The sequence below is a fragment of the Myotis daubentonii genome, chromosome 1, assembly GCF_963259705.1.
Source record: "Myotis daubentonii chromosome 1, mMyoDau2.1, whole genome shotgun sequence".
In the NCBI taxonomy this organism is placed as follows: domain Eukaryota; kingdom Metazoa; phylum Chordata; class Mammalia; order Chiroptera; family Vespertilionidae; genus Myotis; species Myotis daubentonii.
In genome coordinates, this window is record NC_081840.1 from 166444222 (window position 1) to 166469566 (window position 25345).

General features: G+C 40.2%; 1 protein-coding gene across 1 annotated transcript; it reads right to left on the minus strand.

Moving 5' to 3' along the window:
- Positions 1-672: 672 nt before the first annotated feature.
- Positions 673-16708, minus strand: LOC132238251 (patched domain-containing protein 3). Its single transcript, XM_059703249.1, has 4 exons — positions 15671-16708; positions 12876-12997; positions 5530-5675; positions 673-2455 (listed from the first exon to the last, which is right to left on the minus strand). Exons 1-4 carry the CDS (start codon positions 16706-16708, stop codon positions 951-953), a joined length of 2811 nt encoding a protein of 936 aa, XP_059559232.1. The 3' UTR covers positions 673-950.
- Between the last annotated feature and the right edge of the window lie 8637 nt (positions 16709-25345).

Here is a 25345-nt window from a genome sequence, read left to right on the forward strand (position 1 = left end):
ATAGTTGTAGGACTTCCATTCAGCTTGATTTCAGGAGATTCTGAATGATGGTTGTTGTGGAGTGTAGTTGTAATTTTGATGTGGTTGTGGGGGGAGGTGGAGCACCACCTTTACCTACGCTGGACAGATGAATATTTTCTAATCTTGGAATAAACAAACATTTCTTAGAGAGGACACTGAAAACACTAACCAAAAACATAAGATAAACTGGATTTCAAAACTTTAAAAACTTCAGTTCATTATAATACCATTAAGAAAACACATAGAATAGCTCAGACTTGGAGAATAAGTAAATTAAACTTTTACATAATGATACATATAGGAAGTACAATAAAAATAATATTGCCCCAGCTGGTTTGGCTCAGTGGATAGAATGTCAGCCTGTGGACTGAGGGGTCCCGGGTTCCATTCCAATCAAGGGCACATACCTAGGTTGCAGGCTCAATCCCTGGTCCTAGTCAGGGCACATGTGGGAGGCAACCAATCGATGTGTCTCTTTCACATCAGTATTTCTCTCTCTCTCTGTCTCTCCCCCACCCTTCACTCTCTCTAAAAGTCAACGGAAAAAATATCCTCGGGTGAGGATTTAAAAAAAAATTGCATTTATGATACAATATATAAAATACTTGCATTCCAAGCATGAACTTGTAATGATGAATAAATGGGAAAAAAAACCCTGGAAATTTATACTTTATACTTCATTGTGCATAGATTATAATAAAAATGACAACAATTTCTAATTTAGTAAAGATATTTTAATGAAAGACTAATGAATTTTTCTCAGGATATTTTAAATAACATATTAAAATGGGATTTTCAATTCAAGGAAATGTGTCTTTGTTTTTAGTTTGTTGACTTTTGTTACTGGTGCATTTTTATCAGATTGAGTTGGGGCAATCAGAAATTCTATAATTGGTCTTTGATTTGCTAGTGGATATTCAAACAAACCTTCAAATAAAGGTTAAGAATACTGGAATGAAAATTAGACCATGAGCAGCCCCAAATACCATAACAAGAAACATAATCTTAAAAAATGTCCTGAAGATGTATGCTTTGGCTGCAGATAAGACAGACACCCCTATTATTGTTGAAATTGCACTTTGTAACACAGGGTAGCCTAGCATATACAATGCCTCAATTGTTTTTAGATTTACTGAGGGCTGAGAACTGGAAACAAATGCATAGGAAATGTGTGCAGAAAAATCAAAAGAAAAGCCTATACAAATGACAAGATTAATCATGGATATGGAATCAAGATTGACCTTCCAGAATGCCATGAAACCCGTTACTCCTACAATAACAGAACCAATAGCAAAAGTTACCCACAAGGAGCACAGTGGGTGAGGAATTAACAATAAGGAAACAACAAACATAGCTGCTGATGCCACAATGACATTTCTAATAGTGTTTTCTATTATTGCAGTATACTGATCAAAATATATGAATGCTGGGTTATACACCATTAGGGGAATTTCACAATTTTTGGCCAAGTCTCGGAACTGGATTAACATCTTCTTCTTATTGGTTGAAGTAGAAATATGCATGGTCTGAATGAAGGCACGGGAAGAAATGATTTCATGTGATGATGAAATATTAACATCATACTTAAAATGTGGAAAATCCACCAAAAAACTGGAAATACTCTTCATAAAAGTATTCTTATCATTTATATCTTGCTTTTTATCTTTCATATATTGCACATATTCTCGTAACCAAAACTCTGTAAGAGCTTTATCTACATAGCCATTTTTTTCAAAATCTGCCAGACATTTTTCCAATTTTTGCCTAGCATCTTTATCCCAGTAGTCAAGAGTTTCAGTAACAATAACCATAACCTTGGGACCGTAACGTGGAAAATGTTCTTCCTCTACATCAAAATATGGTGTAATGTAGGAATCGTCACTTGCCAAATTCCGAAGGTCTAAACCTTCCTGCACTTGGAAACATCCATATATACTACTTATGAGGTACGATATGTACAGAAGCACTACAAAAAACTTGGTCTTAGTGCGTGTGAGGAAAGGACCAAAATAGGCTCTAAAGAACAAATTCATTGGATGGATATCAGCTTCCAGTTCATCTGGGAGAGAATCAAACGGGAGACAGCAGCACCTTTTTAATGAAGAACATTTCTTGTCAGCCGTATCTGGCTTTTTTAACCAACGTAGACAGGCTACTTCTCTTTTACCATCCAGGGCCATAACTGCTCCAAAACAGGTGATGGTATACAAATAACAAAAGAACAGGGTTGTTCCTGTATAGATGCAAAAGTACTGTATAGATCTGAAGGAGGTCATAATTCCCGTATAGAAGGCCAGGATGTTAGTGACAGTGGTGATTGTAATGGACACTGCCACTTTTAAATAGGTCCTGGACAAACGATGTCTTATGCTATTTATGAGTTTGGTCTTCTGCCAGCCGGAAATCATAATAAACATGTCATCGACCCCAACACCTGTTAATAAAAGAAACAATCTTCATAAATATTAATTTCTATTAAAAAATTAAACAGATCACCCTGGCCCATGTGGCTTAGTTGGTTGAGTGTAATCCCATGCACCTACAGGTCACTGGTTCGATTCCCTGTCAGGGCACATGCCTAGGTTAGAGGCTGATCCCCAGTAGGAGGTGTGCAGGAGGTGATGGATCAATGTTGTGCTCTAACATCTCTCTCTCTCTCCTCTCTCTCTCTCTCTCTCTCTCTCTCTCTCTCTCTCTCTCTCTCTCTCTCCCCCCCCCCCTTCTCCTTCTCCTTTCCTCTCTCTCTGAAGTCAATGAAAACTTATTTTAAAAATTCAAATAGATCAATTCAAACCATCTTATTTTTCCATTTCTTTCAGGTCTTATTTACCTTGCCCAACCTGTCCTTTGATGCTACTTTCTCTCATTGCCTCTGAATCCACAACAGAATTCATCACTCCTTCTTCTGTAATAACTCTGTGCTTTGTACATACTCCTATTCTTTGGACATAGCACAATATATTCTACTCCTAATCTTCATTAAGGAGTTTCAATGATGAGTCAGGAAACCTGGTTGACTGGTTGTTAGTGGAAGCAGGGTTAGCAATGCATCTTTGATTTTGCTAGATTACTTGAGAAACCATTTCCTCTCATAAGTTGTTTCATACTAATGCACAAACACAATGAGCAATAATTCTGTTGCTTAAAATATAAGTTGGATTTACCTGTTCTACAGTAAGCATCTAGCTATCAATGTGGTATCATTTGAGAGGCACCACATAGTTTATAGACACACACACACACACACACACACACACACACACACACACACACAGAGTTTTCCTGCTGGTCTGTTTTTGATAGACAGAATGCTATCATTCAAACTTCACTTGCCCAGTTTAAGGTCTTCTCTCATTAAAATGAAAGTACTCTTGATATCAGAATTATGTCCCAAAATTAATATCAAGGATCCTTTACATATTAACGCCTACTAGGTGATTAGTTCTTTTCTACATTGACATTTCATGATTGGTTTGAAATAAAGGAGACTTTGAAATTGTCATTAAAGACTGGGAAAGGAGGACTATAAAGAAGAAAGGGGATTAGAAAGAAAGCATGAGCATGCTGCAGATACATTTTACTTCCTCACGCTTTCTACTAGAGCAATGATACAGTCAGTACTTGGAAGTAAAATGCTGATCTTAATTTAAATTTGGGGGGATCATCTCTATGGATTGCATGGATTGCAATGGAGATTGCAAGTCTGCCTCTAATTCAGATGTTCTATGGGTATAATCGAGGTAGAAGTACCTACATTAAAATAACCAAGAATGAACTCATTGATATTTATTAGATATCTAAAATCTGGTTTTTGCCCAGCCACTATGGCTCAGTGGTTGAGCGTCGACCTCTGAAACAGGAGGTCACAGTTTGATTCCGGGTCAGGGCACTTGCCTGGGCTACGGGCCTGATCCCCCATGGGGAATGTGCAGGAGGCAGCCAATCAATGATTCTCTCTCATTATTGATGTTTCTATCTCATTCTCCCTTCCTCTCTGAAATCAATAAAAAAAAACATAAAAGACAAAAACCAACAAACTAGTTTTATTATTTATAGGACACTGTTAAGAAATTGTCCATATACAGTTTTTGAGTTGCTGCAATCACAAACACACTCACACACAAACACTCCTATGTACACACAGACTATACAAAAAATGGTTTATATTAAGTCAGTTATACACACTTTATTTATTTATGGCTGTGGGGAAGATTGAGAGATTAAATGTGGGTGTATAGGAAGAAGGTATGCACTGAAGAGCTAGAATAAATAAGCTGAATTCCAGTGTATAGCTAATCCACTATCTCCCCCAGGAAACCAAATATTATTTCTTCCAAGTTGCTTGTTTTCCAAAATATAAACACCTTTGTTTTCTCATGCTTACTCTAAAATAAATTCTGAAATTACAGAGAAATACAAACAAAAAATTTAACTGACTGTAATTCCATCCTTGTGATAATTCCTGCTAACATTTTGATGTTTATCCATTCAGAATTTGCTCTATACAAATGTACCACTCTATTTCAAAATTTCATTTCATAACCAGTATTTTTTCATTTAATATTTCATTAAATGAAATATTTCATTTTTCATTTAATGTGTCTACTTCTTTTTAAAGACTGAAAATGATTTCAAAATTTTAATATGCTATATTTGAATTGACCAATCCCATCTTGATATGGGATTAGGTTGTTTTCAATATTTTCCTATTCTAAATCACACCAAAATGAACATGTTCTACTTTTTGAGCAATTGTTCAATTAATAGGACAAATTCCTAGCAGTGTAATTGATAGATCAAAGGTATTTCCTCTAAAATATTTATTAAAATATATTTTTATTGATTTCAGAGAGCAAGGGAGGAGAAAGACACAGAAATATCAATGATGAGAGAGAATCATTGATCAGCTGCCTCCTACATGCCCCCTACTGAGGATTGAGCCTGTAACCCAGGCATGTGCCCTGACTGGGAATCGAACCATGACCTCCTGGTTCACAGGTTGATGCTCAACAACTGAGCCACACTGGCAGGGCCCCCTTTAAATTTTTAAGTATTTTTTATTTGTTGCAAAGTTGCACTAAAAGAAAGTGTGTCCCAATTTAAAATTTCCCCCAGCAAAATATGCGTACTCATTTGTACACAATTTTACCCAAAACTTCAATCTTACTAATTTTTATTAATCTAATAAGAAAATGAGGCATCTCACTCTTGGTTCAATTTGAATCCCTTGATTAATGGAGAAATCAAATATTTTTTTCTTATATTTTCAATTTTTGGTGTATATGTGTGTGTACAGCTTGTTCATGTTCCTTGTACTTCCATTTGGGGTGCTTTTTTCAACTCTAAAAATACATAATTCAATGTTATTTTCTTGTTTCTGGCACCTTATTTTGGATCTGTAGAGCAACTTAAACATAATTATTTTGCTTAATATAAAATAAGCTCATTTCTTAGGTATCCTATAGCCCCAAATACTCAGTGTGTAGTCTCACATTTTGTTTTACTCACCTAGAACAAGAAATGGTGCATTTTTAATTATGGTCACAAATGGCACCCCAATGAACAACATCAGGCCAAAGCCGCTCAACACTGCGAAGGCAGTAGAAATCACTCCAAAAACTGCAACAAACATTTTGTTTCGTACACAGTCACACCTGTAAATTTGGAGGGAAAAAATCATGGAATTCATGATGGTACTAAAATTCCATCAATTCATAACAGTCTTGACTTAGACATGTATTTAGAAACCTCTTGGGCAATAATTCCTAAACCTGTCTGCTGGAGACATTTAAGTTCCTGGCACTATGCAAGGGGAAAAAGGAGGAAGCAGAAAAGTTGGAAATCTTTACTTTTATCAAACTTCCCTGGGTGATTTTTATTTATTGATTGTAGCAGGAGAGAGGAAAGGAGGGAGGGAGGGAGGGGGAGAGAGAGAGAGAGAGAGAGAGAGAGAGAGAGAGAGAGAGAGAGAGAGAGAGAGAGAGAGTTGTTATTCTACCTACTTATTATGCAGTCATTGGTAGATTTTGTATGTGCCCAGACTAGGGATGGAACCTGAAACTTTGGCGTACTGGGACAATGCTTAACCAACTGAGCTACCTGACCAGGGTCCCTGGGTGATTCTTATATAGTTAGATAAGCACTCATCTACTGGCTGGCATTTTAGAACCATAAAGTTACACCAAAACACTGCAGGTGGTTCATTTCACTCTGTTTTTCAAAGGGATATGGATGGAATACAATAGAAGTGGAGGGCAAGCCTCACCTGTATCAGGTCTTAAATAGCTCCTGCTTTTCAAAGCTAGGTCAATATGTACTGTGATTAACAAAGATTATGCAAAGCCTCCTTCTAAAACATTTTCATGATTGTCATCTATTGGTGAAGTGGGCTGTAGGAAAGTTGCTACTAAATGCAAAAAAAATTTTTTTTTGAATCACACAACCAATGTCTGTTTTGTTGTTGTTGGACAAACATAAATGGGGAGATATACACAGCATTTTAAAGTATGGATTCAATACTTTACCTCTCCAACAACCACAACAGCATATTTTAATATATTGACAACAATCTCTGGTTTTATATTTTACTTGGTTGTTAACTGCTTCAAAACAAATGACTGATACCTGCCTCTAGATATCTTTAGTAGAAGAGAGAACTTACGTTTGAAAACTAGAAATGTCATCTATAGCAGTGGTTCTCAACCTGTGTGTCACGACCCCTTTGGGGGTCAAACGACCCTTTCACAGGGGTCGCCTAAGACCATCGGAAAACACATATATAATTACATATTGTTTTTGTGATTAATCACTATGCTTTAATTATGTTCAATTTGTAACAATGAAATTGGGGGTCATCATAACATGAGGAACTGTATTAAAGGGTCGCGGATTTATGAAGGTTGAGAACCACTGATCTATAGAAATAGAGCCACTGATTCCAAAACAGAAAGAACATGATTAAAGACCTTCTTCTTCTTCTGGCAATACCACATTAAAATAGCTGAAATTTCTTATGTTAAAAAACATTCTACAACATAGCTGTATTTTATTTTTTATTATATTTTAAAACTTTTAAAATTATATTTGACATACAATATATTCATTTTAGGTGTAGAACCCAAATGATTAGACATTTATATAACTTACAAAGTGATCACCCATTAAATCTAGAACTCAAAATTAACCCCAAGAAATCTGAGGCATTTCTATACACCAATAGTGAACTTTCAGAAAGAGAGACTAAAAAAACAATCCCATTTACCATCGCACCAAAAAAATTAAGCTACCTAGGAATAAACTTAACTAAAGAGGTAAAAGACCTCTACTCAGAAAACTACAGGACGTTGAAAAAAGACATAGAGGAAGACATAAACAGATGGAAGAACATACCGTGTTCATGGATTGGTAGAATCAACATCATTAAAATGTCCATACTACCCAAAGCAATCTATAAATTCAACGCACTTCCCATTAAAATACCAATGACATACTTCACAGATCTAGAACGAACTCTCCAAAAATTCATCTGGAATAAAAAACGACCCCGAATAGCTGCAGTGATCCTGAGAAAGAACAAAGTAGGTGGGATCTCAATACCAGATATCAAGCTGTATTACAAAGCCACTGTTCTCAAAACTGTCTGGTACTGGCACAAGAACAGACATATAGATCAATGGAATAGAATAGAGAGCCCAAAAATCGGCCCGAACCAATATGCTCAATTAATATTTGACAAAGGAGGCAAGAACATACAATGGAGTCAAGATAGTCTCTTCAATAAATGGTGTTGGGAAAATTGGACAGCTATATGCAAGAAAATGAAACTAGACCACCAACTTACACCATACACAAAAATAAACTCAAAATGGATAAAGGACTTAAATGTAGGACGGGAAACCATAAAAATTCTAGAAGAATCCAAAGGCAACAAAATCTCAGACATATGCCGAAGCTATTTCTTCACTGATACAGCTCCTAGGGCACTTGAAACTAAAGAGAAAATGAACAAATGGGACTACATCAAAATAAAAAGCTTCTGCACAGCAAAAGAAACCATCAACAAAACAACAAGAAAACCCACTGTGTGGGAAAACATATTTGCCAATGTCATATCTGATAAGGGCCTAATCTCCAAAAGTTATAGGGAACTCATACAACTTAACAAAAGGAAGATAAACAATCCAATCAAAAAATAGGCAAAGGATCTAAATAAACACCTTTCAAAAGAGGACATTCAGAAAGCCAAGAGACATATGAAAACATGCTCAAAGTCACTAATCATCTGAGAGATGCAAATCAAAACAACAATGAGGTATCATCTCACACCTGTCAGACTGGCTAGCATCAACAAATCAACAAACGACAAGTACTGGAGAGGATGTGGAGAAAAAGGAACACTCATGCACTGCTGGTGGGAATGCAAACTGGTGCAGCCACTATGGAAGACAGTATGGAGTTTCCTCAAAAAACTAAAAATGGAAATCCCATTTGACCCTGTGATCCCTCTTCTAGGAATATATCCCAAGAAACCGGAAACACCAATCAGAAAGGATATATGCACCCCTATGTTCATAGCACAATTCACCATAGCTAAGATCTGGAAACAGCCTAAGTGCCCATCAGCAGATGAATGGATTAGAAAACTGTGGTACATCTACACGATGGAATACTATGGTGCTCTAAAAAAGAAGGAACTCTTACCATTTGCAACGGCATGGATGGAACTGGAGAGCATTATGCTAAGTGAAATAAGCCAGTCAATAAAGGAAAAATACCACATGATCTCACTCATTCATGGATAATAAAGACCATTATAAACTTATGAACAATAATAGATACAGAGGCAGAGCTGCCTCAAACAGATTGTCAAACTGCAGTGGGAAGGCCAGGCAGGGTTGGGAGGCAGGAGGGAGGGGGGTAAGAGATCAACTGAAGGACTTGTATGCATGCATATAAGCATAACCAATGGACATAAGACACTGGGGGGTAGGGGAGGCCAGGGGATTGTCAATGGCAGGGGGAAAAAAGGGACACATATGTAATACCCTTTGTAATACTTTAAGCAATAAAATAAATAAAATAAAAAAATAAAATAAATAAATCGAGAACTCATCTCACACCATACATACTTATTACAATGTTATTGACTATATTCCCTATACTGTACTTACATCCCCATGACTAAACTGTAACTATAAATTTATACTTCTTAATTCATTCACCTATTCCACCCACCCCCTTCACCTCCCGCCCATCTGTCAATCATTAAAATGTTCTGTATCTATGAGTCTGATTCTGCTCTGCTTGTTCGTTTATTTTGTTTTTTAGATTCTACATGTAAGTGAAATCATATGGCATTTGTCTTTTCTTTCTCTGTATGACTTATTTCACTCACTGCAATATCTTCTATGTCCATACGCGTTGTTACAGATGTCAAGATTTCATTATTTTTTACTAGAGGCCCAGTGCACAAATTCATGCACCAGTGGGGTCTCTCAGCCTGGCCTGTGAGGATCAGGCCAAAACCAGTTCTCTGACATCCCCCAGGGGTCCTGGATTGTGAGAGGATGCAGGCCAGGCCGAGGGACTACACTGGTGCATGATTAGGGAGGGACTGTGGGTGAACTCCAGGGTGTGTCCCACTGGGGAGGGACTGTGGGTGAACTCCAGGGTGTGTCCAGCCTGTCTTGCCCAGTCCCGATCGGCCAGACCCCAGCAGCAAGCTAACCTACCAGTCAGAGTGTCTTCCTCTTGGTGGTCAGTGCGTGTTATAGCAACTGGTAGAATGGTTGAATGGTCTGACACTTAGCATATTAGGCTTTTATATATATAGATGGTTGGGTAATATTCCATTGTATAGATGCACTACTTGTTCTTTATACATTCATCCATTGATAGGCCCTGAGGTTGCCTCCATATTTTGGCTATTGTAAGTAATGCTTCAATGAACATATGGATGCATGTGCTTTTTGATTTAGTGTTTTGAGGACCCAGAAATGGAATTGCTGGGTCCTTCTTTGTCTCTTTTTATAGTCTTTGTTTTAAAGTCTATTTTGTCTGATATAAGTATTGCTACCTAAGCTTTTTTTATTTTGTTTCTATTTTCTTGAGATATCTTTTCCCACTGTTTTACTTTCAATCTGTGTATGTCTTTCAATTTGAAGTGAGTCTCTGATACACAGCATATGTTTTCTTATACATTTAGCTACCATGTGTATTTTGATTGGAACATTTAATCCAAAGATATCACAAGAAAACTACATAGCAATATCTTTATGAATATAGACATAAAAGACCTCAACACAATTCTAGCAAGGCCAATTCAATAGCATATTAAAGGGTTATACACCTTATAGACCAAGTGGGATTTATCCCAGGAATGCAAGAGTAGTTCAACATAAAAAAATCAATGTAATACACCACACTAATACAACAAAAAATAAAAACCATATGATCATCTCAATAGATGTAGAAAAGGCATTTGACAAAATCCAACACCCAAAACCAAGGAAGGGAGAGGACTGCTTGTACAACTAACATCATACTGAATTGTGAAAAACTGAATGCTTTCCCTCTAAGACCAGAAACAAGGATGCCCATTGTCACCAATGATATTCAACATTGTGGTGTTAGCCAGCAATTAGACAAAAATAGAAATAAAAGGAATCCAAATTGAAAACGAAAAAGGGTAACTAACTTTTCCCCCAGAGTACATGATTCTATATGTGAAAATTCCAAAGAATCCATAAAAATGCTAGAGTAAACAAACAAATTCAGCAAAGCTACAGGATACAAAATCAACACACAAAAATCAATTCTGTTGTTATCCATGTGCAATAAACAATCCCAAAAGCCAATTACAAAAGCAGTTCCATCTAAGTAGTGCCTAAAATAATACTTAGGGTCTAGCTGGTTTGGCTCAGTGGATAGAGCGTTGACCTGAGGACTGAAGGGTCCCAGATTTGATTCCGATTAAGGGCACATGCCTGGTTAAGGTCTTTATCCCCAGTGGTGGGCGTGCAGCAGGCAGCCAATCAATGAATCGCTCTCATCATTAATGTTTCCATTTCTCTCTCCTTCTCCCTTCCTCTCTTAAATCAATAAAAATATATTTTTTAAAAATAGAACAATACGTAGGAATAAATTTGACCCAGGAGGTAAAAGGCTTGCACACTGAAAACTATAAAACATTGGTGAAAGAAACTAAAGAAGACCCAAATCAATGAAAATATTTCCTTAGTTCATGGGGAGGTAGATTTAATATTGTTAAAATGTCAATCTCATCTAAAGCAATTACAGATACAACATAATCTCTATTAAAATTCCAATGGCCTTTTTTTCTATTCATAAATGGAAAAGTCAGCCCTCAAATTTTATATGAAATTTTAAGGGGCCTTGGATATCCAAAATAATCTTGAAAAAGAAGAAGGTTGGAGGACTGAAATTTCCAGATTTAAAAACTTTTAACAAAGCTACAATAATCCAAATTGTGTGGTATTGCCATATGGAAAGACATATAGACCAATGCAATAAAATTAAGAGTGCACAAATAAACCCATGTATATATAGCTAATTGATTTTTTTCTTCATCAAATGGCTCTTCTACAAGTACAAGAAAGAAGTTGAACCCTTACTTCACACCATATACAAAAATAATTTAAAACTGATCAACAACTTAAATATAAGAGCTAAAACCATAAACTCTTAGAAGAAAACATAGGATAAATGTGCATTACCTTGGACTTGCTAATGGATTCTTAGATATAGCACCAAAAGCACAGTAGCAAAAGAAAAAATAGATAAATTGAACTTCATAAAAATTAAAAACTTTTGGGCATTAGAGGACAGTATCAAGAAAGTGAAGAGATAATTCACAGAGTGGTAGAATCATATATCTTTCTGTTAAGGGTTTAATATCTAAAATATATAAAGTATTCATCAATAACAGGACTCAACAACAGAAGGACAAATGACCCCATTAAAAAATGAGTATAGGCTTTGAATAGACATTTCTCCAAGGAAGATATACAAATGGCCAATAAACACATCAAAAGATACTTATCATTAGTAATTAGGGAATTGAGACTCAAAACCACAATGAGATAATATTTTGTATCTACTTGAATGGCTATAATCCATAAAACAGAAAATGACAAGGTTGGTGAGGAAGTGGAGATGTCACTGGTGGGATATAAAAAGGTGTTTTCTGTGGAAAACACTTTAGCAGTTCTTCAAGAACTTAACCTGGAATTATCACACACCACCAATTCTACTTCTAGGTAGATAATGAAAAAGAATTGAAAACTGGGGTTCAAATGGATATTTGTATACTAATGTTCATTGCAGCATTATTCATAATAGCCAAAAGGGAGAAATATTCCCAAGTGCCCATCAAAAGACAAGTGGCTAAATAAAATGTGGTGTATACATACAATGGAATATTATTAAGCAACAACAATAAATGAAGTTCTGATACATGCTACAATATGGATGTACACTGAAAACATTGTGCTAAGTGAGGTAAACCAGTCACGAAAGGACAACTTTTATATGATCTTACTTATATGAAATCTGTAGAATAGGCAAATTCACAGAGACAAAGTAGACTGAAGGTTTACCAGGGCTGGGAGGAGGCAATGGGGTGTTATTGCTTAATATTACAGCATTTCTGTTCAGAGTGATGGAAAATATTTGGGAACAGAGAGTTGTACCGATTGCACAGCAGTGTGAATGTCATTAATACAACTGAATTGTAAACTCAAAATGGTTAAAATGACATTTTATATTATCTATATATATGTTTTACCTCAATAAATTTAAAAAAATAGTTTACAAAAACAAATAAAATATTTTACCTGTAGCATGATGCGATTGAAAATAATATGATTAGAAAGTATGCCACATAAAACAAAGGGATCACCGTCTTAGAAGTTGCCTCAAATTCCAGTTGTCTAGAAAGTGATGTAAAGTAGACCACCTGCCACAAAAATGTACTCAGATGAATAACTCTTAGTTATAATATTTGTGAATGAGTTACAAACACTATTAAAACACTCTAGACTATTGGTGAAAAAAATGTTCAAATTCATTAAAAGATCAAAATACATGAATTATCATTTTAGAATAAAGAATATAGATTTGCTTTCCCCCCCAAATCTCTGACATGCTCTCTAAAGTTTCTTACAAAAATCCAAAATCTAAATTTTACATAAAACTGTGAAATCCTACATAAAACCCTGATATGCAAATCGACCAAACAGAAGAACAACAGGTCGCTATGATGTGCACTGACCACCAGGAGGCAGACACTCAAAGCAGGAGCTGCCCCCTGGTGGTCAGTGCGCTCCCACAGGGGTGCCGCTCAGCCAGAAGCTGGGCTCACGGCTAGTGAGCACAGGGGCAGTGGCGGGAGCCTCTTCCACCTCCGCTGCAGGTGGGCAGTAAGAAGCAAGGGGTCCCGGACTGTGAGAGGGTGCAGGCTGGGCTGAGGGACCTCCCTCTCCTGGTGCACAAATTTCGTGCATCGGGCCTCTAGTTAGTAATAATTAAAGGACGTGTGGTTTTTTTCTAAAATTTTAGTAGGTTGTTATATTTTACTATTTTAATTGCATAAATATCCTTTCAGAAAGGCCTGGTATTCAAAGGCTTTTTCCAGTGGGTGACTCACTTTCACCAGGCTATTCAGAAATATTAGTAGGTTTCCTAGCCCAAGAATTACTGAACAGCTACCATGTTTCTGGCACTATAATATAATTTACTTGAAAAAAAAATGCTGAGCTAGTTATCTTTTCTCAGTAACACTATGGAACATTTGTTTGAAGTTTTTTTGTTTGCTGCTTTTTATTCCAGTGAACTTCAAACAAATTTTAGGGGACTCCTGGAAACAGCAAAGATTAACTAAAAGTAAGAATTAAAAGTTATTTGAGCACATTTTTGTGGCAGGTGGTCTACTTTACATCACGTTTTAGACAACTGGAATTTGAGACAACTTCTACAACAATGATCCCTTTGTTTTATTTGGCATATTTTCTAATCATATTATTTTCAATTGTATCATGCTACAGGTAAAATACTTTCATTTCATTTTTTTTATAGCATGCTATGAGGTTGGCTGAAGCAAAATAAGCCAGTCAGAGAAAGACAAATATCACATGATCTCACTTATATGTGGAATATAATGATCACAATAAACTGATGAATAAAATAGAACCACAGGCTTGGAAACATGGAACAGACTGATGACTGTCAGAGGGAATGGGGTAGGAGAGTGGTGGCGGGAAGAGATTAACCAAAGAACTTACATGAATGTTTTCATTGCCCACGAATACAGACAATAGGGTGGTGAAGGTCTGGTGCAGGTGCAGGGTGGGAACTGGATGGAGGGGAGTAAGGGGAAAAGAAAAGAGGGGTGTATCTGTAATACTCTCAACAATAAAGATAAAAATAATTAGTTCATCTGAGCCAGTGGAGAAGAAGTTCATAAATATTGTTGTTTGTTTTGTATTTTTCTTTAAATGATAGAGTCAGCCAACTTCATAGCATGCATAAAAAACAAGACAACAAATAAAAATATTTTACCTGGGCATGATGCAATTGAAAATAATGTGATTAGAAGGTATGCCACATAAAACAAAGAGGGAACCATCTTAGCAATTGCGTCAAATTCCAGTTGTCTAGAAAGTGACCACCTGCCACAAAAATTACTCGGATGAATAACTCTTAATTACAATATTTGCGAATGAGTTACAAAAACTATTGAAGCACTCTAGCTTATTGGTAAATAAAATGTTTAAATTCTTTAAAAGATCAAAATACATGAATTATCATTTTAGAATAAAGAATATAGTTTGCTTCTTTCCCCAAATCTCCAGCATGTTCTCCGAAATTTCTTACAAAAATCTAAAGTTTACAATTTCCAAAAAATACAAAATCTAAATTTTACATAAAACTGTGAAATTATAACTAAAGAAATTGTGGCTTTTTCTAAATTTTTATTAGGTTGTTATATTTCACTATTTTAATTGCATAAATATCATTTCAGAAAGGCCTGGTATTCAAAGGCTTTTTCCAGTGGGTGTCTCACTTTCACCCGGCTATTCAGAAGTATTAGTAGGTTTGCTGGCACAAGAATTACTGAACAGTTACCATGTTTCTGGCACTATGATATAATTTACTTGAAAAAAAAATGCTGAGCTAGTTATCTTTTTCAGTAACACTATGGAACATTTGCTTGAAGTATTTTTGTTTGTTGCTTTTTATTCCAGTGAACTTCAAACAAATTTTAGGGGACTCCTGGAAACAGCAAAGACTAACTAAAAGTAAGAATTCCCACGTAATTTGGCTGGAAAACCAATCCCCAAAACTAAACCTGAAGATCAATGTCTGTACTGAACAGACCTATCTTGAGGATGCAGGATTTGTGTTTTCCACCCAAATGTTAACAAGGATCTAAGATTTGTGGCATCCTTCTGGGTGTTAAAAAAAAAGTTGGATTAAGTGCCAAAAACAGTAGCACACGCTCAGCTTCAAATCCAGGACTCCGTCACTCAGGGAGTGCTAGTGCTATCTATGGATCTATGGTCCTTGGAACAAGTCGTCTTATCCCTCCCACTTTCTCCTGGCCTCCCTATCAACCCCAGCTGCCACGTACCCGCATCATCTTCAAGGCCAAACTCTCTTCAATATTGCTAAATTCGTCCAGGAAATGTACGAGCCACCTCTTGCTATGCTCACTACTCTCTTTTTCTTGGGTTCTCAGGTAATATTGCAGCCGCATGGCTTTGGCCTGCAGGAGTAAATAGTTTGGTCCCATCTGCTTGCCTAAGGTGGTTCCACCAAGGGTGCCCGCCAGGGAGACAGGCTGGCTGTTTTGGATGTAGATGGGGAAGGTGATGCTTTTCAGGTCAAGCTTCTTATTCACCTGCCAGGCAAACAGGAGGGGGTTGGAGGGCACACAGATGCCCTGGTTCTTGGCACACACCTGACTGAAGAGGATCGGGGTTCCATCTTCCTGAGTCGCATTCAGAGCCTGCACCGCACTGTCTAATCTGCTAACTTCTGACAAGAATTCTTGTTCCAGCAGGGTGTCAGAGAGTGACACCACTAGAATGGAAGCGAATTGGACCTCGGAGCTCATCCTGAAGATGGAGAAGTGAAAAGAGTCATTAGTGGTGAAATGTCCCTGCACAAAGCGCCGTTCTCCCTTGGCCGGGCTCCTGACGGGGGTGTACTGCTCCTCGAGGTCCTCTTCTTCATCCTTGGGCAGGTAAATGAAGCCAGTGCTCAGAGCCGTTGTCAGCAGAATGGGCACCAGCAGGAAGACCCAGGGGTGTGAGCCCACCTCCCACCCCAGCCATCGGAAGGCCCGGGAGAGCGGAGCCTCCAGGCAGTTGGTTTGGCAGCGGTGCTTCTGAGATACTTCAGTTGAGGACCGTTGTAGAGGTGAATCCCACCCCACCGAACTTGACTCCTGCGACTCCATAGCTCCTGGTGGCTCTGCATCCTGCCGCGAAGCCCAGTCCAGCTCAGGTTTCTGTTCCAAGAGCAGCTCTGCCTTCTGGGCCGGGAGTGGTGCTGCCTGCAGATCTGCCCCTTCATCCAAGTCTGGTCCAGGCCCCGATGGCTTCGGCAGGGAATCTGGTTGTTGCTTCTCTGTGGACTCGGGCTCCATAGATGTGTTGAGACTCATTTCCATGAAGGAAAGGCTAGTAGCTGCTAGGTGAGCACCTATCTCTACCGCAGCAAACGGTTTCCCAACGGATTCCCAACGGTTTCCTGGATATTCTAAGAAGTCTGAACATGGCTGCTCCTGCCTGGATGCTGGAGCTTCCACTGGGGAGCCCGTGACTTGTAGCCTGACTAGCCCCAAATGTGTCCTCTCAGGACTTCGTTAATAGAAAAAAATACTTCAGTATTTTAGCGCTGCTCCCAGGGGCTTCTAGTTGTGGCTCCTCAGAGAGAGGAAGCTGAGTGATTTTTTTAAATTGAACTTATTGGGTGACATTGGTTAATAAAATTATATAGGTTTCAGGTGTACAGCTCTATAATACATTGCCTGTATATTATATTGTGTGTTCACCACCCCAAGTCAAGTCTCCTTCCATCACCTTTTATCCCCCCTTTACCTTCTTCTACCTCATCCCACCTTTTTTCCCTCTAGTAATCACTATACTATTGTCTGTGTCTATGAGGTTTTTTTCTTAATCTCTTAAATGCTACGACAGAAGAGTCAACTGGTTAGTGGTGGTGTGTATGTATGTGTGTGTGCAAGCTAAGGAATCAGGACTTCTTTTTTAGCAGCTCACAGAAGTCATCTTAGGGCTGTTTATATTACTTTTCATACATGTTTTGATCTTTGAATTTTTCTTTACTCCCTAATCTGTTGAGGAAAACCCTACCATATTTTAGACCCTTAGCTTTTAGTAGTTCTCTTGCCACTTGGTAAGGAAAATGTGGAAGGTCAAGAAGAGAAGAAAAGGTTTGAGAATTTGTGTGGTAAGTAACATCTACTCATTTTTATTCTGTTGGGAGAATGACATTCACTTAATATACGCCAGTGATTCAAAACGGGTGGACACTGTGTTAGAAAATGGTAGGGATGTTAGACATTTGATTCTGATCACGAGTTGGCCCTCTCTGTGAAGTCAGTATCGACATCTGAGGGCACAGATGCATTTCCCTAGGAACTGGCTTGAATCTGGAGTTGGGATCAGGGGTTGAAAGATTAGGGTCAGCAACAGGAGAGGAAAGCAGAGAGTTGAGCCTGGAGCGGATTCTGAGGATAGCAGTGGTGAAAGCAAAGGCAGGCAACGTGGACTAGAGGGTCTCCTGAATTAAAAGGCAGGATGAGTGGGAGAGAGGGCACTGCTGGGAGGAAGGTATTTAATTAAACTGAATTCTACTGAAGCCAGCCCCTGGGCAGTGCTGACACAGACCAAAGCAGCACTGACTCAGGGATACAAACTGCTGCATAAATTTTACTAAATGAGTAACACATGGAAAAGGTCTCAGACCCATCCCTGACACATAATGAAAATTCAATTAGTATTTTTTCATCCCCTTCCTGCTCTTTTAAAAAATAAAAAATTATATATATATATATATACATATATATATATGTATGTATATATATATATATATATATATATATATATATATATATATATGTATATAATTGATTTTAGAGAGGAAGGGAGAGGGAGAGAGAGATAGGAACATCAATGATGAGAGAGAATCACCAATTGGCTGCCTCCTGCAACCCCCTACACTGGGGATTGAGCCTGCATGTGCCCTCACCAGGAATCGAACAGTAACCTCCTGGTTCATAGGTTAACGCTCCAGCGCGAAGCTATGCCTGCAGGGCCCTTCTTGCTCTTGATGATACTAACAGGTAGCACATAGAACACACTGTGTTTGCTTGGGCCAAAAGCATCATTTCGACAATATTGTCTCAGCAGCATTTCCAGTGCAATTAAAAGTTGAACTCAATGTGTGAAATGGGGGAGAAAAATAGCAGTCACTGATCAGGAGAGAACACTTCAGCCTTAGCTGGAGTTGAGAAAGAAATAATAGGTCTCTCATTTACCCGGGGGAAGCAGGAGTATCTGGAGGCCCAAAGCTAAGGGGCTGAGTGACCATGACTGTGAGAGGCCTAATAAGCCTGAATTCCCAGACCTCAGCATCAGACCTGAGGCCTACGAACTGGGCAAGCACATTTGTTGAAAGAATGAACAAAGGGCTCAAAAGTGGTCACTTTTCCCTTCCTCCTCCTCCTCCTCCTCCACATCCTCTTTGTTCTCTACATTTCAGCATGGAATTGCTGACAGAGCACAGGATCGCTGGGAGGGAACCTGTGTTCCCTCTCAAATGCTCACTAGTTGGGTGGCCCTGGGCAGCAGCCTGCACTACATCCATGGCTTTCAAGTTTTTACCGTAAGGAACAGTAAGAAAATACATATTACATGGCTGTCCCAGTACATACCTATTTATGAAAGATAGAACATACTCTTACTATGTGTAATGGTATTTTTTATTTTATTTCATTTAAAAAATGCAAGCTTTGACCCAATACACCAATTCTTGGACCCATTCATTAGCAACCAACCTGCAGTTCCTCCTAAAGCCCCCTTCCCAAAGAAACGGGACCAAATAAAATGCATGGACTTTGCAATCTCTGGTTTTATCTCTGTGCTCTTCAACTGCATATAAATATCTAGTTCTTTGCTCCAGTGACTTAACAATGACAATTATTTTCCCTTTCCCTGGGGAATTCTTCTTCATCCCCATCTCCTCTAGTTGAAGGCCTGTAGAAAACGGCACACGTTCACGAAGAGCTCTCTCTATTTTTTCTTTCCCAGTTAGCATGCAAATAGGACTGCCTTCTTCCTCCTCCGAAATTTAAGGGCCCTATTCGATATATTTATGTGGGCCTCATTTTATGTGTTTTTGTGCTTATTGGTGCAGACCTGTGTTACACGAGCCCCACTGCCACCACGCGGCTTAAAACTCAAGAGAGTTGGTTTCTAACCTTCTCCAGCACAGTGAAGAATAGACCCTCACTGTGCTTCCTGTTCCTCAACACCAAACTGCCCTTTTCCTCCTCAGTGTGCCAGTGAAATTCCTCGGGGTGGAGGGGTAGGAGAATGGGAGAGAGACATAAAATCTCACAGCTCTGGAGCACAGCAAATAATGCGGTGGGGTATACATTTATTTAGAAAACCACAGAGCAAGCCTCAGGAAAAAACATGTCATCGAAAGGCCAGGGGGAGAGCTTGGGTGATCAAGAGCACTTCTTGCCCAAAGACCTTCTGATAAAAAGGAACTCTCTTTGCAACAGCATGGATAGACCTGGGGATTATTATGCTAAACAAAATAAGCCAGACAGAGAAAGACAAATACCATATGATCTCATTAATATGTGGAACCTAATGAACAAAAGAAACTGAGGAACAAAACAGAACCAGAGGCATGGAAGTATGGAACAGCTGGGGGTGGTGGTGGGGGGGCAGGGGGCAGGGGGCAGGAGGACTGGATGAAAGAAGGTGAAGAGATTAGCCAAAGAACATATCTGCATAGCCCATGGACACAGACAACAGTGTGGTGATGGGCAGAGGGAGGGGGGCGGGGGCTGGGTAGAGGTGGGTAAAAGGTGGGTATTGGGGACATCTATAATAGTGTCAACAATTAAATAAATTTTTTAAGAGAACCTTTAGATGTTGAAGGAAGGTATCTTCTGTTCCTTGAAACTTGGCTCAGCATCACGTGAACTGGAGAACTGGATGCAAGTGATGGCTTCAGAGTCAGGGAAGAGGGGTCGCCAAGCTGCCTGCGGGTCACATTACCTTTCAGAAGGGCACAGGTGTGACAGAGGAGGGCACAACCAGAGTGGGTGCGCCTGTTTGCGCCCTGGGCGAGAGCCTGCAGTGAAAACAAGGCTGGAGAAGTGAAGGAAAAGAACACCTCTCTGCATTTTCTTCTTCCCCCACCCCGCACATCTGAAATAGAAATAGCAACATGGGACAAAATGCTTACAACCATGTTATCTCTGCACTTACCTTCCTCCCTCTGCAAAGCATATAGGGTATAAGGTGCAGATGGCGGCTATCGCCGCGGGCTAGCCTCGGAAGCAAAGTTTCGGGCTGGAGTGGGTGCGCGCGCGGGTACCCACTTTTAGGGAGGCCGGCTTCCTGCCCTCTCACCCCAAAGCCCGGGCTGACCCCACCCCGCCTTCGCCTCTTCTCCTCTCTCTTTCCCTGCCCTCCCCCTGGCAGGTCCCCTGCGCACCGCCCCCCCGGGGAGGAGCTGGCGGCAGAAGCGCCGCCTAAACTCCTGTCCGCAGCTCTTGGTACCGGGGGACTGGCTTTGGGGCGCCCGCGCACCGCAGGGCCGGGGTGAGCCCACCTGCGCTCGGAGGCCCTGGGCGCTGCTGGGAGGGGCGACGTGGGAGACGCCGGGGCGGCCGCGCGTAGGGAGAAGGTGCGCACCTGGAAAGTTGCCGCTGCCTGGTGAGGGTCACGGGTGGGGGGCTCGGGCGCCAGGTGCAATGGGGAGGACGGGGTGGGGATGAGCGTGAGCCCGCTGTGCGCGCCTTGCACGCTGGGCGCCTGTCCCACACTCAGCGCTCTGGTTCCGGGGCGTTGGCGTGTGGACGCGGGCACCCGTTGAGCTCCCTGGCCGGCGCCTTTCGCGAGCTCCTGGAGGCGGGATGGCTACTTGATAAGGAGCTCGGTTAGGGGAGGAGGGAGAGCTCAACTCGGGAGGGGGGTGCTTTCTCGGGGCTCTCACGCCTTTAGCCCCAGCGGACTTGCTCCGGGAAGGCTGGGCGCGCGGTCAGGGGGTGCGCTCCTGGCCCCGCTTCCTGGGGCGCCGGCCGCTGCTGGAAGGCAGGACTCGGGCAAGGACTCAGGAGTCCTTGTAAACTTTGTGGCTGCTCTGTGGTGCTTTCACATTTCTTGCTCTGTATTTTCAGGTGATGAAGAAACAAGAGCAAACACATAAAAACAGAAAAAGTAATGGGTTCAAATTCCATTTGACTGAAACTAGGGTGCTAGCCCAGAGCCGAGAATAGAAAGAACCAACATAGGCATAATTAGCAGGTAGAAAGGTCTGAAAAATGCCTGCGCTTCCTTATTTCCATCTTATCCCCGGGGTTCCCAGAGACTTTTTTATAAAGGAAGAGAGCAACATACACCTGCCTGCACCACAGTTTCTTAGAAATTGTGTGTGCAAGTTTCTTCTTTGCAAGGAGATCACCCGCCTACATGCATACAGTACCTATTGCCAGTACTGCCGTTTAATTGCATCCAGGAGGAGCTAGTATCCTGGAGAATTCCCTTTGGAGACTTGGAGGCCATGCTCTCCATTGGAACACTGTGCACCTAAGAATAAAGGACAGTCACAAATGGTGCACAGAGATCTTTCTCTTTTATGTGAAGTGCTTCACTTAGGTATTCTGAAATCCTTACAAGTGCGGCTAATTCATCTCATAGTGAAGGCATTTGTTGCCCGGACCTTACCCAGATCTTTTGATCCCATGTTGTCTTGCTTCCTCTCTGGGCCAGCAATTTTCAACAGGTGTGCCACAAGAATTTTCTAAACATGCAGCACCTGGCTATTTAGTCAAAGGCACTAACCTCTTTTCCCTTAGATTGTAAAAAAAAAAAAAAAAAAAAAAAAAAAAAAAGACAACAGCCAATACAATAGCTGTCCTGTTTAAGTAAATAAAAAATTTACCTATTTTTTGACAGATTGGAAAAATATATTATATACTAGAGGCCTGGTGCATGAATTCGTGTATAGGTGGGGGTAGGGAGGGGGCGGGACGGGATCAGCCATTGGGGCAGGTGGTGGGACGCCCTTGCTGGCCAGGGATCCGGATCCGTCCCAGGGAAGCAGCCGCGGTGCCCAATGCTGACTTCTAGGAGGCCAGTGGCACTGTCGGGATCTTGCTGGTGGCGCTGGTCTGTTGGTACTTGGCCCATTCCCCGAGACTGGACCTGCAGGACTACTGAGGGAGTGAGTGCCTGCCACTGAAGTATGGTACCTAGTTGCTTTGTTTAACAATGGTCAGGTTATTTTGATTTTCTGAATTGTATAAATCATCCCATTTGATTGAATGCCTTATTGATTGAATGACTATTCCATTGATTGTTATCATAGTGGTCTTAGCACATTCTACTGTACCTGGAAACAGGACAGCACAATTACCCTAAATTGTTTTAGTGGCCACAGGTGGTGCGTTCCAGCTGACTCAGTGGTCCTGAGACCAGGACAGCACAATTACTCTAAATTGTCCTGACAACTCAGTGGTCGGAGACCCGAGGGCTCTAGATAATGTGTTTCTATCAACTCAGTGATCCGGAGACCCAAAACTGTGATTTAGATAACATGCCTAAGTTTAACCCAGGTTACCCAAGGACTCTAGATAATGTATTTCTGTCAATTCAGTGACCCTGAGACCCGAAACTGTAATTAACATGCTTAATTCTGCTTCTGTAATCTGCTTTTTGGGAGCCAGGTGCCACATTCCAAACCCTGGGATGTAATCAATACCTTTGTGATTTTTGCCTATATAAGTCTGGTTTTGCCACCATCTTATTGCTATGAGATTTGGGAATGGCCCCTCATAGTCCCAGATTGCAATAAACGTGACTCTTTAATTCGACTTCTTGAGGCGTCCTTCTGTGATTCACGGGGTACATTACAACACCACCAGACTGGTGGGCTGCCAGGATGGGTCTGTCAGCTGAGTGGCGCTCCCACTGTGGGAGTGCACTGACCACCAGAGGGCAGCTCCTGTGTTGAGCATCTGCCCCCTGGTGGTCAGTGCGTGTCATAGCGTCTGGTTGACCTGTCATTCCAATCATTCTGCTTGTTCTGTCGTAATGGTCGCTTTTATGTATACAGTGGGGCCTTGACTTACGAGTTTAATTCGTTCCGTGACGGAGCTCATAACTCAAATTACTGGTATGTCAAATCAAAAAGTGAACGAGTGAGACACGTGATGCTGGGCTGATGTTGTGGCGTTCACTGTGACGTTTGCTGCGCCAACTAGTGGTGGGGTATCTGAAGCTGGCTCATAACCCGAATTTATCTCACAACTCAAAGCAAAAAATCGGCTGAGAGATGGCTAGTATCTCGAAAAACTCGTTAGTCGGGACACTCGTAAGTCAAGGCCCCACTGTATAGATTTTCATAATGAGTCACTAGATTCACATAAATATTTAACTTTGGGAGGTGGGGTTTGAATGGAGACTCTGGCTCTTACAGAGGGTGGATGTGTGTGATTGTGTTAAATCCCAGGATTTCTCAGTCCATACAGATTGTCTTAACTACTGCAAGATTATGCTTATAAACTATTTCAGTCAAGTTTATATTCCTCAAGAGCTGGAGGGTTTGGTTGAATAGCTATGGGATCAGATTCTCCTTTTGTTCTTGTCTCTCCTTTTAATTGTTTGACATTATTTAGGTAAAAGTCACCCAGAGTACAGAGGGCCACGATCAGCAACAATTGATAAAAATATTGCAGATAAAAGAACACTTTGGAGAAAAAGCTCTTACCAGATGAATCCATGAATTTACATATACTAAAATAAATCTTTGATTGCTTTTAAGTTTAACTACTCATTTAGAATTGTCAAATTAAGCTATCAAATTAATCACAACTAATGTCCAGGAATTAAACAAAAATTATACTTTTGCACAGGAAATAAGTTAGAAAGTCATAAGTTTGCTAGTGAAAACAAGTGTTCTATTTGAAATTGTAGTTGAAAAAAGAGAGAGATTAAGTCAAAATTATAATTTTCTCAAGAATGAGTTTTTATACTTCCAGGGTTTGAAATATTGCCAGTTTTCCCTTTTTAAAAAAAGTCACCTGCCCAACTAGTGTGGTTCAGTGGTTGAGCGTCAACTTATGAACCAGGAGGTCACAGTTTGAATCCCTATCAGGGCACATGCCCAGGTTGCGGGCTGGATCCCCTGTAGCGGGTGTGCAGGAGGTGGTCAATCAATGATTTTCTCTCATAACTAATGTTTTTATCTCTCTCTCCCTCTCCCTTCCTCTCTGAAATTAATAAAAAAATATATTTTTTAAAAAGTCACCCTTGCTGGTGTTCTTCAGTGGTTAGAGTGTTGACCTGAGAATTGAACGGTTTTGGATTTGATTCCCAGTCAAGGGCACCTGCCTGGGTTGCAGGTTTGATCCCCAGCCCTCTGTGGGAGGCGACCATTCCATGTATCTCTCTCATATCAATGTTTCTCTATTTCTTCTGTCTCTCTCCCCCTCCCTCCTTTCCACTCTCTCTGAAAAGCAATGGGAAAAATGTCCTTGGGTGAGGATTAACACTTATACACACACACACAAAAAAAGTCATAATGACTTCACATATTTTGTGTGCTTTTTAAATGTTGTTATTGACTTCAGAGAGGGAGGGAGGGAGAGAGGGAGGGAGGGAGAGAGAGAGAGAGAAAGAGAGAGAGAGAGAGAGAGAGAGAGAGAGAGAGAGAGAGAAATATTGATTTGTTGTTCCACTTATTTATGCATTCATCGGTTGATTTTTGTTTGTGCCCCCACTGGAGGTCAAACTGGCAACCTTAGTGTATCAGGATGATGCTCTAACCAACTGAGCTACCCAGACAGGGCTCTTCTGTGCCTTTTTTTTTTTTATTTTTATTTATTTATTTTTTTATCATCATGACAAAAGTCCTATATTTTAAAGAATTTTTAACTGCTCATTTTGCAAGTTTTAGGAACAACTTAAAATAATATATTTGAAATTTCTACCTGAACCTTAGGTCTTTTGAGGTATGAATTTATTTAGTTGACCTA

Coding starts and splice junctions, on each gene's coding strand:
- LOC132238251 (XM_059703249.1), bottom strand. CDS start 16,708: ATGAGTCTCAACACATCTATGGAGCCCGAGTCCACAGAGAAGCAACAA. Junction 12,998..15,670: donor TGGCCTTGAAGATGATGCGG/GTACGTGGCAGC, acceptor TTTTTGTGGCAG/GTGGTCTACTTTACATCACT. Junction 5,676..12,875: donor TCAATCGCATCATGCTACAG/GTAAAATATTTT, acceptor CCAAATTTACAG/GTGTGACTGTGTACGAAACA.